Source organism: Rana temporaria, chromosome 12, assembly GCF_905171775.1.
Source record: "Rana temporaria chromosome 12, aRanTem1.1, whole genome shotgun sequence".
In the NCBI taxonomy this organism is placed as follows: Eukaryota; Metazoa; Chordata; class Amphibia; order Anura; family Ranidae; genus Rana; species Rana temporaria.
Window position 1 is genome coordinate 30607155 of NC_053500.1, and position 15329 is coordinate 30622483.

General features: G+C 43.6%; 1 protein-coding gene across 2 annotated transcripts in view; it reads right to left on the bottom strand.

Annotated features, from left to right (window-relative positions):
* Positions 1-4688: 4688 nt before the first annotated feature.
* Positions 4689-15329, bottom strand: part of MYO1D (myosin ID) — a 132770-nt gene continuing 122129 nt past the window's right edge. For both annotated transcript variants that reach the window (XM_040329843.1, XM_040329842.1), the window contains 2 exons: positions 14913-15070; positions 4689-5141 (listed from right to left, as the gene is read on the bottom strand). In XM_040329843.1, the coding sequence (XP_040185777.1) occupies positions 4985-5141; positions 14913-15070 (315 nt within the window). In that variant the 3' untranslated portion in view covers positions 4689-4984. The remainder of the gene's footprint in view (positions 5142-14912; positions 15071-15329) is intronic.

Sequence of the window (15329 nt, forward strand, 5' to 3'; positions counted from 1 at the left end):
ACTATTCAAGAAGCAGGAACACAATCGCATCACTGTGAAATGGCTCAGGGCAAGCAGGGTTGTTATGTCTGGGGGCTAAGATGTAAAGCTGCCTTCCTGGGTCTCTGGTTAAAGGGTTACTGTCACCCAGCAGGCACATTGGTGGCAGCCTTTTTGGGCCATGTACCCGTTTTAAGGTCCGAAGAACTAATCGCATGATGCCACTTGTTTGTAATGGACCAGTTCTCTTAAAATATTTTTTTGGTTGAAGGAATTGCATACAGGTGACAATACCCCTACAATATGTTCGCCTGTTGGCAAGGACCAAGCAAATAATAGAATGCATGTTTTGTTGGGAAGGCCTGCCAGCTGTGCTTGGCATTTTCTAATTAGGAGTCATAGGCGGGGGTTGGATTTTTTTTTTTTGATTTTTTTTTTTTTTTTTTTTTTTTTGGAGACTTTGCACAGATGGTTGTTGGTCTGGTATCCATGGCAGTATTTGCGCTAGTGCAGGTGTCTCAAACTGGCGGCCCTCCAGCCTTTGCGAAACTACAAGTCCCATCATGCTTGGGAGTCGTGCTTGTATCTGTTAAGACCCGTACACACGATCGGACTTTTTGACAACAAACCTCCGACGGACCTGTTTTTGCAGACAATCCGACCTTGTGTACGCGCCATCGGCCAAGCTTTTTCATCGGACAAATGTTCGCTGTGTGAACAGACAAACTTTCCGGCAACAAATGTCCGATGGAGCAAATCCGATCGCGTGTACACAGTCCAGCGGACTAAATCCAAAGTACAAATACGCATGCTCAGAACCAATGCTAAAGATCATACAACAATAGCAGACGTGCCTAAAGGGTGGTGTTAAAGAGCAGAAAAACCACGTAGTACGTCTTTCACGTCACTACGTTCGTGTTTGTTGGCTGCAAAAGTCCTACTGTGTGTATGCATACCAAGTTCACGGACAACGCCCTTCGGGGCAAAATCCACGGAAAAGTCAGTTGGAAGTCCGATCGTGTGTATGAGGCTTTAGCCTTGCAATGCCTCATGGGACTTGTAGTTTGGCAACAGCTGGGGGGGTGTAGTTTGGAGATCCCTGCTATAGGGCATCTTATTTTAAGGTGTCTGGAAGAAGGACCATCAGAATTAAACCTACTACAACTACTGCATTTATACTTGAATCTGTTTGTAGGGAGTTTTTTTTTTTTTTTTTTAGTTCAGGCACCTAACTTGTAACCTTAACCTTGTGAAGGCAGCCATTTTATGGATTAATATCAGTTCATTAGATCACAGGGCTTGTCTGGCAATCCATGGGCCAAGTCCCTAATGCAGACCCTGTTGGCCCAACATGGAATACAAAGAGCTGCACCATGAATTTTTCACTATTTTTCCTAAGGTCACCAATCAAATTCAATCCTGTTGGGTTCGGAAAGCTGGAATTTAATTGAAGGTGGTGGGGAGCTATTAATCTTAGTAAGTGAAAAACTTATATAGCACAACACATGCCAACTGAATCGCCTCTGGGCGCTTAGTATCCATTCCCGAAATAAACTTTTTGCCCTCAGAAGAGATGGGTTTTGATCTTTCTTCTGAAGGCCAAGTGGTTCACCTCCAATCGGATGATGGTTGGTAGAGCGTTCCACAGTCTAGGTCCTTGGACTGCGAATCTTCGTTCTCCTTTGGACTTGTATCTGGAGTAGATTTTGGTTGGTGGATCGCAGAACGCGATTGGGGTTCTGAGCTTTTAGTTTTTCGCATAGGTATTGGGGGGCATAGTATTAAAACTTTGTCACAAAATTCCTCAGGTAGTGAACGGAGGCTAAATTCTAATCAGTTTTTTTTCCAAAATGTGTATATATAAAAGTAATATACAACCAGATTATAGACCTTTTTTTATCAGATTTCTTTTGTGCGTAAAAGTCTCTAAAGGAAGAAAAGTTTCTGGCAATTTTGATGGCTGTAGACTCCTTTAGTACAGGTGAAATATCTACCATTATGCTGCTAGTGTTGATTGACACATCTCTGCCAATAGTTTTCTCCTTGCAGCTTCTCATTGAGTAGGCGATGGCAGTGTTGGGATGTCGGATCGAATTGGGTAGATGATAGCAGGGTTGGGATGGACGCTGGAGCCTTTCTCCAGCATGCATTATCAACCCACATCGGCAATTTTGCCATTGCATTTTCAGCTCAAAAGATGGACCAATCAGAAGACGAAGGTGGTCCAACATCTTGTCATTGGAAAAATGGTGACCTGGATTAAAACATTTGGGTATACCAATTCCTACACCAGCTGGTCCATATTTTCAGCCTAGTATTAGGTGACAAATTGGTTTTGCTCAGAAGCTTGAGACCCAGACAGTTCCTCTTTCAGAAAATTTAGAAAGGCCAAATACAGCAGCCTCCACAGTCGGTAGAATCTTGAGTTAAACTTCTCCATTCCGGAAGGGCCAAGAGGATCCCTTGTTTTAGAATTTCTTGAAGTGGGAGACAAACTAAGCAAGGATCAGGTCACTGAACACAAGTCTGAGCCAAAAATCTTTTGCTTTTTATAGCTTTCTGGTACTGGAATTGGACAACCCCATTCCAAGGAATCATTTCAGAGGTACCGCCAACCACGTTTGCACCTGTGTTGAGAGACACGTCAATGACGGCCATTCACCCAGTGACAGTTGTATACAATATGCCCTCATGAGCAAGATAAAGATGCACTTTTGTGATGTAATGGGTGCTTGTTCTAGAATAGCCTGCTATAACATTACCTGTACAATACGTGCCATTAACTCCTTGTGTTCTAGCAGACAAGGAGTTTAATTTCTGTTTTTTTTTTGTTTTGTTACATGTGCAGTGTTAGAAGAGAGTTGTGGAGACTTTTCATTTTGTGTGTTTTGCCTGTAGGATGCAGGTTTCCCTTCCAGGTCCATACAGTGAAGGCTTGTACTTTTTATGCCAGATGACATATTAGTTCCTCTCCTTGACAGACCCTCTAGTGGGTGAGGGTTTACTATTACCAGTGTGGCTGGAAAGGCTTGCTGGGACTTGTAGCTTAGCTAGTCTTAGTGTAATTATTGTTAGGTTTACCTACTGCCATCCATCCCTAGGTGGAACACGGGAACTGAAGCTACTCGTTTTTAGTCACCTACCCTATGTCCTTGTTTTGTGTCCGGTGCTGCCTTTTATTGAGCATCTCTGGTGCAGTAGGATTTTTTCTAATAAGATGTACGTAGTGTGGATAGACCTAGTGCTATGCAAAAATAGAAGTATATAGTATAAGTCCTAAAAACAGTAAGGGCTCAACTGCATTGTAATTGCCTGGTGGCATGATATTAAAGAGCAGTTTTAAGGCACCAATTGGTCAACCATTGCAGTCTTCTTATTCGAGGCATGTGATGTGCGAGGTCCGCTTCCTCAAACCTCTTTTCTGCTGGATACATCACCAATCGGATTCAAGCTTTCAAGTCCGGTTTGAATCTTATTGGTTGGTGTGAGAAACATTTTCGTACATTGTGATGCATTGTATACATGTAAAGGGCCCTGGGTGTGCCTGAAAAAGCCTCTTCTATATTAGACAAGTAATAGGGAGATCGACTTCCATCTGGGGCTTTCCACACCAGTATGTCGCTTTGAAGCAGGTTCTCTTTAATAATCCACTACCATGTAGAGCCTTATGGCTCGTGGTAATATACTAAAAGAGAGTCAGTGTGGTAGGCTACATTGGGCCTGTAGGGCAGTACAGTATCTAGATTACAATCAAGGAGAGGAGGGCCTTTGTGTGAAGGCTTCTATAGTGTGCAGGCTATGTGACCTGGCATGGTACCTGGACTCTGCCTGTGTAATATACATAGATGTATATAAATATGTATTATGTGTGACTGAGTGCATGACCGCCGACTGTAGCCCACCCATGTACACAGGGTATGCATGTTCCCGTACTGGTATCTGGGCCTGAACATGGCAGTGTGGGGCGTCAGGTTAATGTACTTGTAGCATCTCCTGGTTTACATGAAGTCGTTGTGTAGTTTTGTGTGTGAATGACACTAATGCAGGGTATGGAGGAAATACAGAAACCCTCCAGCTTGTGTCTAACTCTGTGTTTTTATTTATTTTTGTACTGTGAGGATAAAAATAAAAAACTCACATTCTATGTGTCACACGTGTGTTATTTTGGGTGGGGTGGACTCGTTGTGACGCATTTTATATTTGCATTTGTGTATGGGCTGTCAATGCACCACAACAGAGGAGGAATAGCATACGGTAATTGTTATGGTGTGTTACCATACAGTACATTGCGGTAAGGCCGGGTTCACATATGAACTCACCCGTTCAGGTGTGAATCGGGTCCAAATTTTTGCCTGAATTTGCACCTGAACCGGACCCAAAGGTGCACAGGACCCTTTTGGAATGTGGACCGTGGCCACCACAGACACTATGTGAAACAGCTCTATTGCATGTCATGCAAGGAAATCTGCACGTACGTGAACTCGGCCTAACGCACATCGTGAATAGCTCCAACAGTGCACATAGATCAGGTTTGTTGCAATTCAATGTGGAAATGCGCATTAATGAGTGCGTTTTTAGTACACCCTGCCACAACGCTCAAGTGTGAATAGGCCCCACTACATTTTCAGTCTGGTACACACAAAACAAACCCCAAATATGCAGCACCATATGCTGTCGCCAACAAGCATGCCATTTTCATAACAAACGCATTTATTTATGAATCTAGATAAATTTTTTTAATTATATTTTGAGAACAAAATCCTGTGAAATAGGAAATAAGACAAATTATATGAAGGAATCTAAAAGATAGGCAGTTAAAGGCTGAAGAGCCTGGGTTAAAATTGAGCAGTAATGTTGTATGGTTTACATGTAATCCCTTCAAGGACTGACGAAACGTTCTGGGGGGAACCGGTCCCCGCAATATAAACCCCAAGGTATCGTTGGCTGTATAAGGCATTGGTACACAGATACTCAGTATCATGGTATGGTTTCAGGCACACGAACATTAGTTGGCTGGCACACTCAAGGTAAAACCGGAACGGCCTTTGTTGAAGTGAGGCTGCGATTGGTTGATTTTGGTTTCCACAGTGATGGCGCAGGATTTTCCATGTTGGTTACACTGGACTGGATGCCCAACGAGCACCTGGAGGGGCCTCTTCTCACTGTAAGGATATAAGAAAGAGACTTAATATACAAAATGGCTTATTTTAATAAAAAATAAAGTTAAAGTCTTTACTTTTCACATGAAGCTAAATTTATTTAAAAATTCACTCTCAAAGGATATGTAAATGAAAACCATTTCTAATAATGATATATTTCTTTAAGTCATAAGTTACATCGTAAGGATGAACAGAGATACCAATCCATCCAGTTGAACGTGAAATATATATTTTTTTGTTAACTCTCCTTTCCCTTCCCTAGCAACTGCTTACTTATCAGCAGCCCAGTGCCGTGGCCTACACACCATCATCTACATCCTTTCTGATGAAAATCTGTGCATCACTGGGTATACTTGTGCCCTGTGTATAATACCTGTATAGCAGTGATGGCGAAACTTGGCACCCCAGATGTTTTTGGACTTTTCCCATGATGCCCATGCACTCTGCAGTGTAGGTGAGCATCATGGGAAATGTAGTTCCAAAACATCTGGGGTGCCAAGTTTCGCCATCACTGGCCTTTAGCCTTGAATACGATTCCGTCTATAGCTTCATTCAAACCTTTTGAGACACACACCCAGCATTGCACAGATTTTCATCAGGAGGGGAACACTGGGCATACTATAGTACTGGAATGGAGGTAAGTAACCAGTGAAGGAAGTGGGGTGGTTTTAGGTAGAGTTTACATATAGTTACAGCCACCCTTCAGGAAAGGGATATTCTGCATCTCTCTACTGCCTAGACCCCCAGAACGAGAAGATCCTTAGGACCCTGTCTAGACATAACAAGTCCTGTTACCAAAGCCTCCTGGACCTTCCACTTCAGCTGAGACAATCAATGCCAAGACACTGGATTGATGCATAATTTGCTTTATCTGTATAAAACATTTTATTAAAGACATTTTAAGAAAATATATTAACCATATATCAAGCGGCATATACATTTCGTAAGCAAGGTCTATGGTTGCAATTCTCTTTTATCCCAATGTGCTTTGACATTACAAATTCTCATTTCCTCTGAGGAAGAAAGCAGAGAAATCCCAAATGATCACCCAACATGTAGCCATTGGCTGTATTGGAGGGTATTGACTCCCAAAACGATCCACCTTCCCTGCATGCTAGTGGGCTCATTTTTGTTGTTGGTGGTGTAAATGTTGACCTCTTGGACTTGTCCATGTTTTTTTTTTTTTTGGGGTTTACACATGTCTGAGGTGATCATTCTTGATAAGAAGACGCTATGGGGCCCAGTTCTTAGCGGAGGGAGTTAATCCTTGGTTTGCTTTTAAGTGATAGTTTTGTGACCCTCCAATCTGGCAGTGTTTTTGAACAGCTGTATTTTGGATGATTATTTGGGGTTTCTCTACAAATTCTCTTTTCCCATGAGGAAGAAAGCAATTTTGAAATGAGTTGGGCTAAATGAGAATTGCACCCATTATATCTTGATCATGAAATGTATATACTGCACGTTATATTGTTTTTGGGGAATATGTGGATTGCCTAGAAAGTACCATCCAGACCAGTTTATTGGTTTATTCTCACTTTGTATGTTACTTGGTAGAACTTCAAGAATAGACTACTTATATAGAGCTACACACGCCTGGAGTAGGCATTAAAGTGAACCTATGAGGACAGAGATATGGAGGCTGTCTTGTATGTAATTGTCCAGGCTCTGGGGCTGTCAGCCTTGCACCTTTAAAGGGGTTGTAAAGTTTTTTTTTTTTCTAAATAGGTTCCTTTAACCACTTAAGACCCGGACCAAAATGCAGGTAAAGGACCTGTCCAGTTTTTGCAATTCGGCACTGTGTCGATTTAACTGACAATTGTGCGGTCGTGCGACGTGGCTCTCAAACAAAATTGGCGTCCTTTTTTCCCCACAAATAGAGCTTTCTTTTGGTGGTATTTGATCACCTCTGCGGTTTTTATTTTTTGCGCTATAAACAAAAATAGAGCGACAATTTTGAAAAAAAAAATCAATATTTTTAACTTTTTGCTATACTAAATATCCCCCAAAAATATATAAAAAATATTTTTTCTCAGTTTAGGCCGATGCGTATTCTTCTACCTATTTTTGGTAAAAAAAAAAAATTATCGCAATAAGCATTTATCGATTGGTTTGCGCAACATGTATAGCATTTACAAAATAGGAGATAGTTTTATTGCATTTTTATTAATATTTTTTTTTTTTTTTTACTACTAATGGCGATTTTGGAGACCCCCTGCTTTAGAGAGATCTTAAAATTCTGCATCTCATAACGGGTGACTCTCCCTAGTGGGGACACAGACCGCATCAGCTCTAACTTTGCAGCGGTTCTAACTCCTCAACGCACTTTTTCCAAAACAAACCAATTTAATATGTTTTTAACCACCACTAGAAAATCCAAGCATATCATTATTTTCACTACCCAATCACAGATGTGCTTGAAGTGCCGTTAGATCAATTGATGGGACTATGCCATGTGCTGAGAGGAAATTTGTAATTAGGAAAAAGTTGGTTGTGCAATGCTTCTGTCAGCTGTAGAAAATGCTTATTAATCAACTGTGCCTGGCTTGCTCTACATTCTGTGACCTAAATACAGAGCGCTTACTCGTCCTCTCCATAATGACCGATGACACACGGCTACATCAGTGAGAATACTGAGCAAGCGTTGACACACCGTATGTTCAATATCCTGTTGCGGTAAAAAGCATTGCATGACCCCCTGTAATTAGCGAACAGATTTAAAGGGAAATGATGATCATTCTTGAAGGTCGGAGGAAATGCAGAGAATAAACACTTTCATTATATTCCTTCCCAGTATTTCAAGGGAAATTCCCATAAAACAAATCCCAAGGAAATTCATTACAAGGGAGCCGTGGACTCAAATGTGAAAGTCCCTTTTCAAGATGGTAAACAATAAAAAAAGTAAAATGTAATAAATACTGAAAACTCTGCTCTATAGTTAAAACCTTATGCAACGCAAACAGCTGAATACAGTGTGGTCTTTAGGCTCCATTCACACCAATGTGATGTTTGCAGAAATTCCGGACATTCATTTTAACATGAGTACCTCTATATTATTGGAAAGGGACAGGGACTTTTTTTTTTTTTGCACTTTTGGTTCAATAGACTTCACTTGAGAAGCTGCGGAAAACCATGTTGTGCATTTTTACCGCAATTCGCGTTTAACTCCTCGATGCCAACAAAACGCAAATATGTGACCTTCGGCTTCAAGGGGTTGTACTGGGGTGATGCCTGCAGCTGCACACATCACCCCGGTGCTGTTTTTTTTTTTTTCTTTAGAGCTGTCGGCTTTCTTGTAACAACAACCGATGCAGCCAAGCACCCACTCGGCTGTTATTACAAGCAGTACAAATACAGTTTGACATAAAATATTGCAACAAGCGCCATTTTATTCTCTGCTAAAAAAAAATGATTATATATATATATATATATATATATATATATATATATATATATAATATAAATGTTTGGGGGTTCCAAGTCCTTTTCGAGCATAAAATATTGATTTTAATTTGTAAGCAACAAGTGTAAAAAAAAGGCTTAGGCATGAAGGGGTTAATCTGCCCATCAACAAATTTGCCATTTTTTTTTTTTAAAAAGTGCATCCGAAAACGCTGAAGGCACAGTAAAAAGCACTGCCGAAACGCTCAAAAGCAACATGCATAGATGTGAATTGAGTCTTGAAGTATTTTCATAATACTGGGTTTAGTAACACATTATCTGCCCCCTCCTCAAAAATGCCCACAGCTTATAAATCTTTTTACATTAAAATACTGCCACTATATATCTTTTTGGCTGAGCTGTATACCACAGTTACATGATAAACTGCAGGGTCTGCCTGAGTGTTTAGGTAGGAGGAGATTTCCACTACAGCCTGTTGGGGGGTTGACGGGAAGTGGCGTAGATATCCACAGATAATGCAGCTATTAAACAGGTATCTGCTCCCCCTGAAGGGTGCCAAAGGTGACACCAGAGGAGGGAGGGGGGGGTGAGTTCCGAAAAGTGGAAGTTCTATTTTTGGGTGGAACTCTGCTTTAACAACCAGAACAAAAGAAAAAGCCAGTGTGGGGTCCTCCCAATCTATATTAGGCCCTTCGGGTCTGGAATAGATCTTGGAAAGAATCTCACTCCCAAAGAAAAAATAAATAAATGGCGTGAGGGCACCCCCCCCCCCCCCCAAATCCATACCAGATCCTTATTCGAGCATGTAGCTTGGCAGGCCAGGAAAAGGGGAGGGACAAGCTAGTGGTTCCCTGAACCATACCACACCACATGCCCTCAACAGGAGCTCCCCCTCAAAGCACCTTGTCCCCATGTTGATGAGGACAAGGGTCTCTTCCCCACAACCCTGGCCTGGTGATTGTGGGGTACAGGAGGTGATTTATCTGAATCTGGACAGGGAGGGAGGTAAGGAATTGGAGACTCAGAATAAAGTACATTAAAGGGGATGTAAAGGAATTATTTTTTTTCCCTAAATAGCTTCCTTTACCTTAGTGCAGTCCTCCTTCACTTACCTCATCCTTCCATTTTGCTTTTAAATGTCCTTATTTCTTCTAAGAAATCCTCACTTCCTGTTCTTCTGTCTGTAACTCCACACAGTAATGTGACACTTTCTACCTGGTGTGGAGAAAGCCTCTTAAGGGGGGAGGGGGCGAGCAGGCAAGTCAGGACACTCTCTACTTTGCAGATAGAGAAAGGAGCTGTGTGTTAGGGGGGCTTCCTGACACTCCTGCTCCCCCTCCCACCTCAGGAGGCTTTCTCTACACCAGGGAGAAAGCCTTGCATTACTGTGTGGAGTTACAGACAGAAGAACAGGAAGTGAGGATTTCTCAGAAGAAATAAGGACATTTAAAAGCAAAATGGAAGGATGAGGTAAGTGAAGGAGGACTGCACTAAGGTAAAGGAAGCTATTTAGGGAAACATTTTTTTTCCTTTACAACCCCTTTAAGACCTTATTAAATTAGGGTCGCAATATTTGGTTAGTGTTTAGCACGTGGGGAGTGTGGAGTGGCACAGTGTAAAGCACTTTTATTGAAGTCTCTTCACTTTGCACCCGAGAATTTGCACTGTGTTTGTGTGGGTTTCCTCCAGGCACTTCAGTTTCTTTCCACACTCTAAAGCCAAGCCGGTAGGCGAATTGGCTCCTGTCTACCATTAGTATGCGTGTACAAATAGGATATACCCATGTGCTAGTACAGTCTGCATATAAGTGGCATGCCTTAGCAATTGGAGAGGGCTGAAGAAAGTGCTGACTATCTACTTTATAAAAAAAATAAAAATAAACCACCAGAAAAATGGCTTTCAAAAGCATCAGACGTGGTGCCAAGGGATCGGTCTCATAGAATTGCCAAGAGTCGGGGACGATTGAACAGGTATACAGTATATACTATCTACCATTCAAAGCAGTGTTGTTGTTTTCCTTTTCAAAGGTATCCTTTTTTTTTTTTCAAAGCGCTATGCCTGATTGGAGATCCAGACTTGTACAGCACATGTCTGACAGCTGTCAAATGTCAGGCAGGCTGGGAGAGTCCAGCAGATGGGGGAGATGCCAGCTGGAGGAATTTGTTACAGGGAGATGGAGGGACATTGAGCAGATTTCTCCTCCGAGGCAGGCAGGGGCATCATGGCAGGTGTGTTCCTACTAGCATTGAATGCCTCTTACCCATCACAAGAATTGCAGTACAGCAGTCTAGTTCAGCACCCAGGAAAAACTGGAACCTGAACAATTGACATTGCTGAGGTCCAAGTCACATGTTATCTTCTGAACATAGATTAATTACCTACGTCCATATTTGTAGTCTATGTAAATGAGAACCTGTTCTGCCGAAAAGTGGAAAGCATTCTGGGAATTCCCTCTCATATTTGGTTGGGTATAAAGACAAAGGAAGATAGAATGAGAGGAGCGAGAGTGAATGAGAAGAATGAGACAGAGATTGAATGAGAGGAACAAGAGAAAATTAGAGGAGAGAGAGCCACAAGAAAGAAATTAGAGAAGAGAGAGAGAATAAGAGGGACAAATGAGAATGAGAGGAACGAGAATAAGAGAAGAGCTAGAGAATGAGGGGGATGAGAGAGAAAGAGAAGAGGAACAAGAGAGAGGAGAGGAACGGGGGGGAGGGAGAGAGGAGAGGAACGGGGGGGAGGGAGAGAGGAGAGGAACGGGGGGGAGGGAGAGAGGAGAGGAACGGGGGGGGAGGGAGAGAAGAGAGGAACGAGAGAGAGAGGAGAGGAACGAGAGAGAGGAGAGGAACGAGAGAGAGGAGAGGAACGAGAGAGAGGAGAGGAACGAGAGAGAGGAGAGGAACGAGAGAGAGGAGAGGAACGAGAGAGAGAGGAGAGGAGAGAGAGGAGAGGGGAACGAGAGAGAGAGGAGAGAAACGAGAGAGAGAGAGAGGAAAGGAACAAGAAAGAGAGGGAGAGAATGCGAGGGGAGAGAGAGAGAATGCGAGGGGAGAGAGAGAGTGCAAGGGGAGAGAGAGAGGGAGAGAGAGAATGCAAGGGGAGAGAGAGAATGCGAGGGGAGAGAGCGAGAGAGAATGCAAGGGGAGAGAGAGAGAGAATGCGAGGGGAGAGAGAGAGAGAGAGAGAGAGAGAGAGAGAATGAGAGGGGGAGAGAGAGAGAGAGAATGCGAGGGGGGAGAGAGAGAATGCGAGGGGGGAGAGAGAGAATGCGAGGAAAGAGAGAGAGAATGCAAGGAAAGAGAGAGAGAATGCAAGGAAAGAGAGAGAATGCAAGGGGAGAGAGAGAGAGAGAGAGAGAGAGAGAGAGAGAGAGAGAGAGAGAGAGAGAGAGAGAGAGAGAGAGAATGCGAGGAAAGAGAAAGAGAGAGAGAGAGAATGTGGGGGGAGAGAATGTGGGGGGGAGAGAGAGAGAATGTGGGGGGGAGAGAGAATGTGGGGGGAGAGAGAGAATGTGGGGGGGGGAGAGAGAGAGAGAATGTGGGGGGGAGAGAGAGAGAGAATGTGGGGGGAGAGAGAGAGAGAATGTGGGGGGAGAGAGAGAATCAGGGAGAATGAGGGGAATGAGAGAGGGGGGAGACAAGAAAGAGAATAAGAGGAACAAGTGAAAAAGAGGATTGAGAGAGAGAATAAGAGGAACGAATGAAAGGAATGAGAAAGAGAGAGAATGAGAGGAGCGAAACAGAGAAAGAGAAGGAGACAGAGAGGGAGAGGAATGAGAGAGAAAATTGGAGGAATGAAAGAGAGAGAAAAAGGCTAAGACAGGAAGAGAGAAGGAGGGTAAGAGGAGGAAAGAAAGATGGGGAATTAGAGAAAGAGGAGGAAACAAAAAGCAGAGGCAGGGAAGAAGACTGATAATGGAGAGACAGATGGTGAGAATGGGAAAAGAAGTGAACAAGAGAGGAGAGAGGAGAAAGGAGGAGAGGAGGAGGGAAAGGACAGACACTCTCTAGAGGGTTGTGGAGGAGAAGATGGGGGGGATGGGGGGGATGGGGGGGACGGGGACTGACAGCTAAAAGAACTTGGACGGCTGCCTAACGCTAACCCTGTTTTTTCAGAGCTCATTAAACCTTCATCCTCATCACTCAACTATTCAGATGCTGAGCCTGTTTCCATGGAAATCAATGAACTCCCAGCTCTAACCCATCATTCCTGAGGACTAAGGATCAGTGAATGGAGGAAAACAAACAGAAACAATGCTGCCTGGAAATGTTCCCAGCTCTGTAACAAGCAGCGTGTCCTTTACCATAAAATCTTAAGGGAAATTTCCCGTGTACTGTACAAGAGACAAGTATTGTTTTAAAATCAAAACCAGCAAAAAATCCACGTTGAGCAGCAAATGTCATTCTATCTTCCTTCCTCTGCACTGGCCCAATCTGACGGAATAGGACACAACTGTATAGCAATGCTGGCCTGCCCTACGGGCATTGAGGCTGGTTTAGTACAGATAGGAATGCCAATGTCCTGATCACATTTTACATTGACAGTTTATGTGGCTCTACTAGCCAATTACTCTGTTAGGCAAATGAAAGCGACGTCAACCCCTCAAGAAATGACTATATGTTGATAACACAAAGAGAGATAATGTACTTTCTCTGGTGGTGGAGTATGATATTTAGACATGCCTCTTAGAGCACAACAGAAATAGCTGGGTTGGACCCCATAACATTGCCCACAGAACCCAGTGGAGCATTTATCTGTTTAGGAACTCAGTATGAATCCTTCGATTGTCTGAGCAAATCAAGCACCACCATCACCACATAAGACCAGTACCCCAAGATACCAGGCATGGATGTACATAATGGCCTTATGCCCCTTTATGTTTTCTCCTTCACTGCTGATGAGGCTGCACTGACGAGCACGGATGAGGCAGCACCAATATGCAGCACTGATGGGAATTGATAGGCGGCAATGATATGCATCACTGATGGGCACTGATAGGTGGTAATGATAGATGGGCACCAGTGGACATCGCTGATGGGGCCTGCACTGACTATTCGACCCCCCCCATCAGGAAAGACACTCATCGTCGCTCCTCTATTCACGCTCTGTCAACATGAGTAGAGGAATGCCGATAACTGGCACTTCCTAGTTACACTGTGATCAGCTGTGATTGGATACAGCTGATCACATGGTAAAGAGCCTACGTCAAAGGCTCTTTACCATGATCGGAGCTGCAGTGTGTCCTAGCGACACCCCGCACCACTGATCGCCAAGCTGCGTGCCCCCTGGGGTGCGCATGAGCGGCATGTTCTGAATGATGCCATATGACCTCCAGTCAGAACGGGAAAGCCGTCATCATTTTCATATAGGCCAGGCGGGTTGTGGTTGAAGTCAGTGGGGGACCACCGCCACCGGGCACAAAATTTAGAGGGGCGCTGTCAGGAGTGTGAAGAGGAGGGAGCGCCAACAGCAGATGGGACATAGGAACATATGCATGATGTCACCACTCCAGGCTTTACCAGTCATTATAAAGCACGCTCTCCTCTTCCCTACAGCCACCGCTGTCACAAATAGTGGATTATGTGACCAGACTAGACATAGCTGAAAATAGGTAAGTCCATTGGTCAGGGGGGCGCAAATTACTTGCCTCGCCCTACGCCACTGGTTGAAGTGGAATTCCAGACTAAATCCTAACCAATCTTAAAATTTGCTCCCTCCCTGCTATCACTCATACTGACTAACCTGTGTAAGAAATATGTATATACTTACCTATTTTCAAGCAGCTCTGGACCAGTCACATGATCTCCCATATGTCAGCCAGCATCGGCTGCAGGGGAGAGGAGAGAGTGAGCAACAACAGCTGGAATGCCTGGGAGCAGTGGCATAACCCATAGGCTCTTATGGCCCATGCGTTGTTGCCACTCCCTCCTATCCTCTGCAGTCACCACTGGCTGAGAATCTGAGAATATGTGACCAGACCACAGTTGATTAATTAATTAGGTTTAGCCTGGAATTCCACTCTAAGCAGATCATCACGACCTTATGAGGTCTGCTAGTGTACCCCCTAATGCATACGGATGTCACTAGGTTTTATTCAGTGCAGTACATATGTTCCTGGGCCATACTCTAGGTGTAACCTATATAGGAGAAGGCTTACAATGACCTCCACACACGGTGTACAGAGGACTTGATATTCTACTACAGGTGTATGGCTTCCTTCAGCCCAGGCGCCATCCAGAAAGAGAAGATTTTGACCGGTTAAGACCTGGTCTCCAAAAAAACTAGCTCAAAGTGAGTGCTACCACTATAGTAAATGGTTTCTACAAGACAAATGCAGCAAAAGAGCATTAACTCATTCTACTAGGACACATTTACCTCTTAAAGTGATTGGCCAGGACTCCAACAAGTTCCCCCACATGACTCTCCGGGGCTGACTGCCCAGCAAACTTCATACATACGATGAGGTCTTTTCGGTCTTTGGTATGAAAAACGACCAGCTGGTCTTTCCCATTCGTCACACTGATGCCGGACACCTTGTGGTTGAAAGATAATACAGTCATTTAATACGGTCCCTTCTACCTCCGCACCACATACAGACAACAGTTGTTACATTGGTCTCTTTGGACCAAACCTAAATATCGTTGGCATGCTATATATTTTCCGTCATCTATATATAGTATATACTCTATGTGGATAAAACCTCAGTCACATGACCAGGAGGCACTAGATGAAGGCAACCTAATACATACATATCATTGAATACACCAACTACTATTGTAAAGCTCTGCCTTA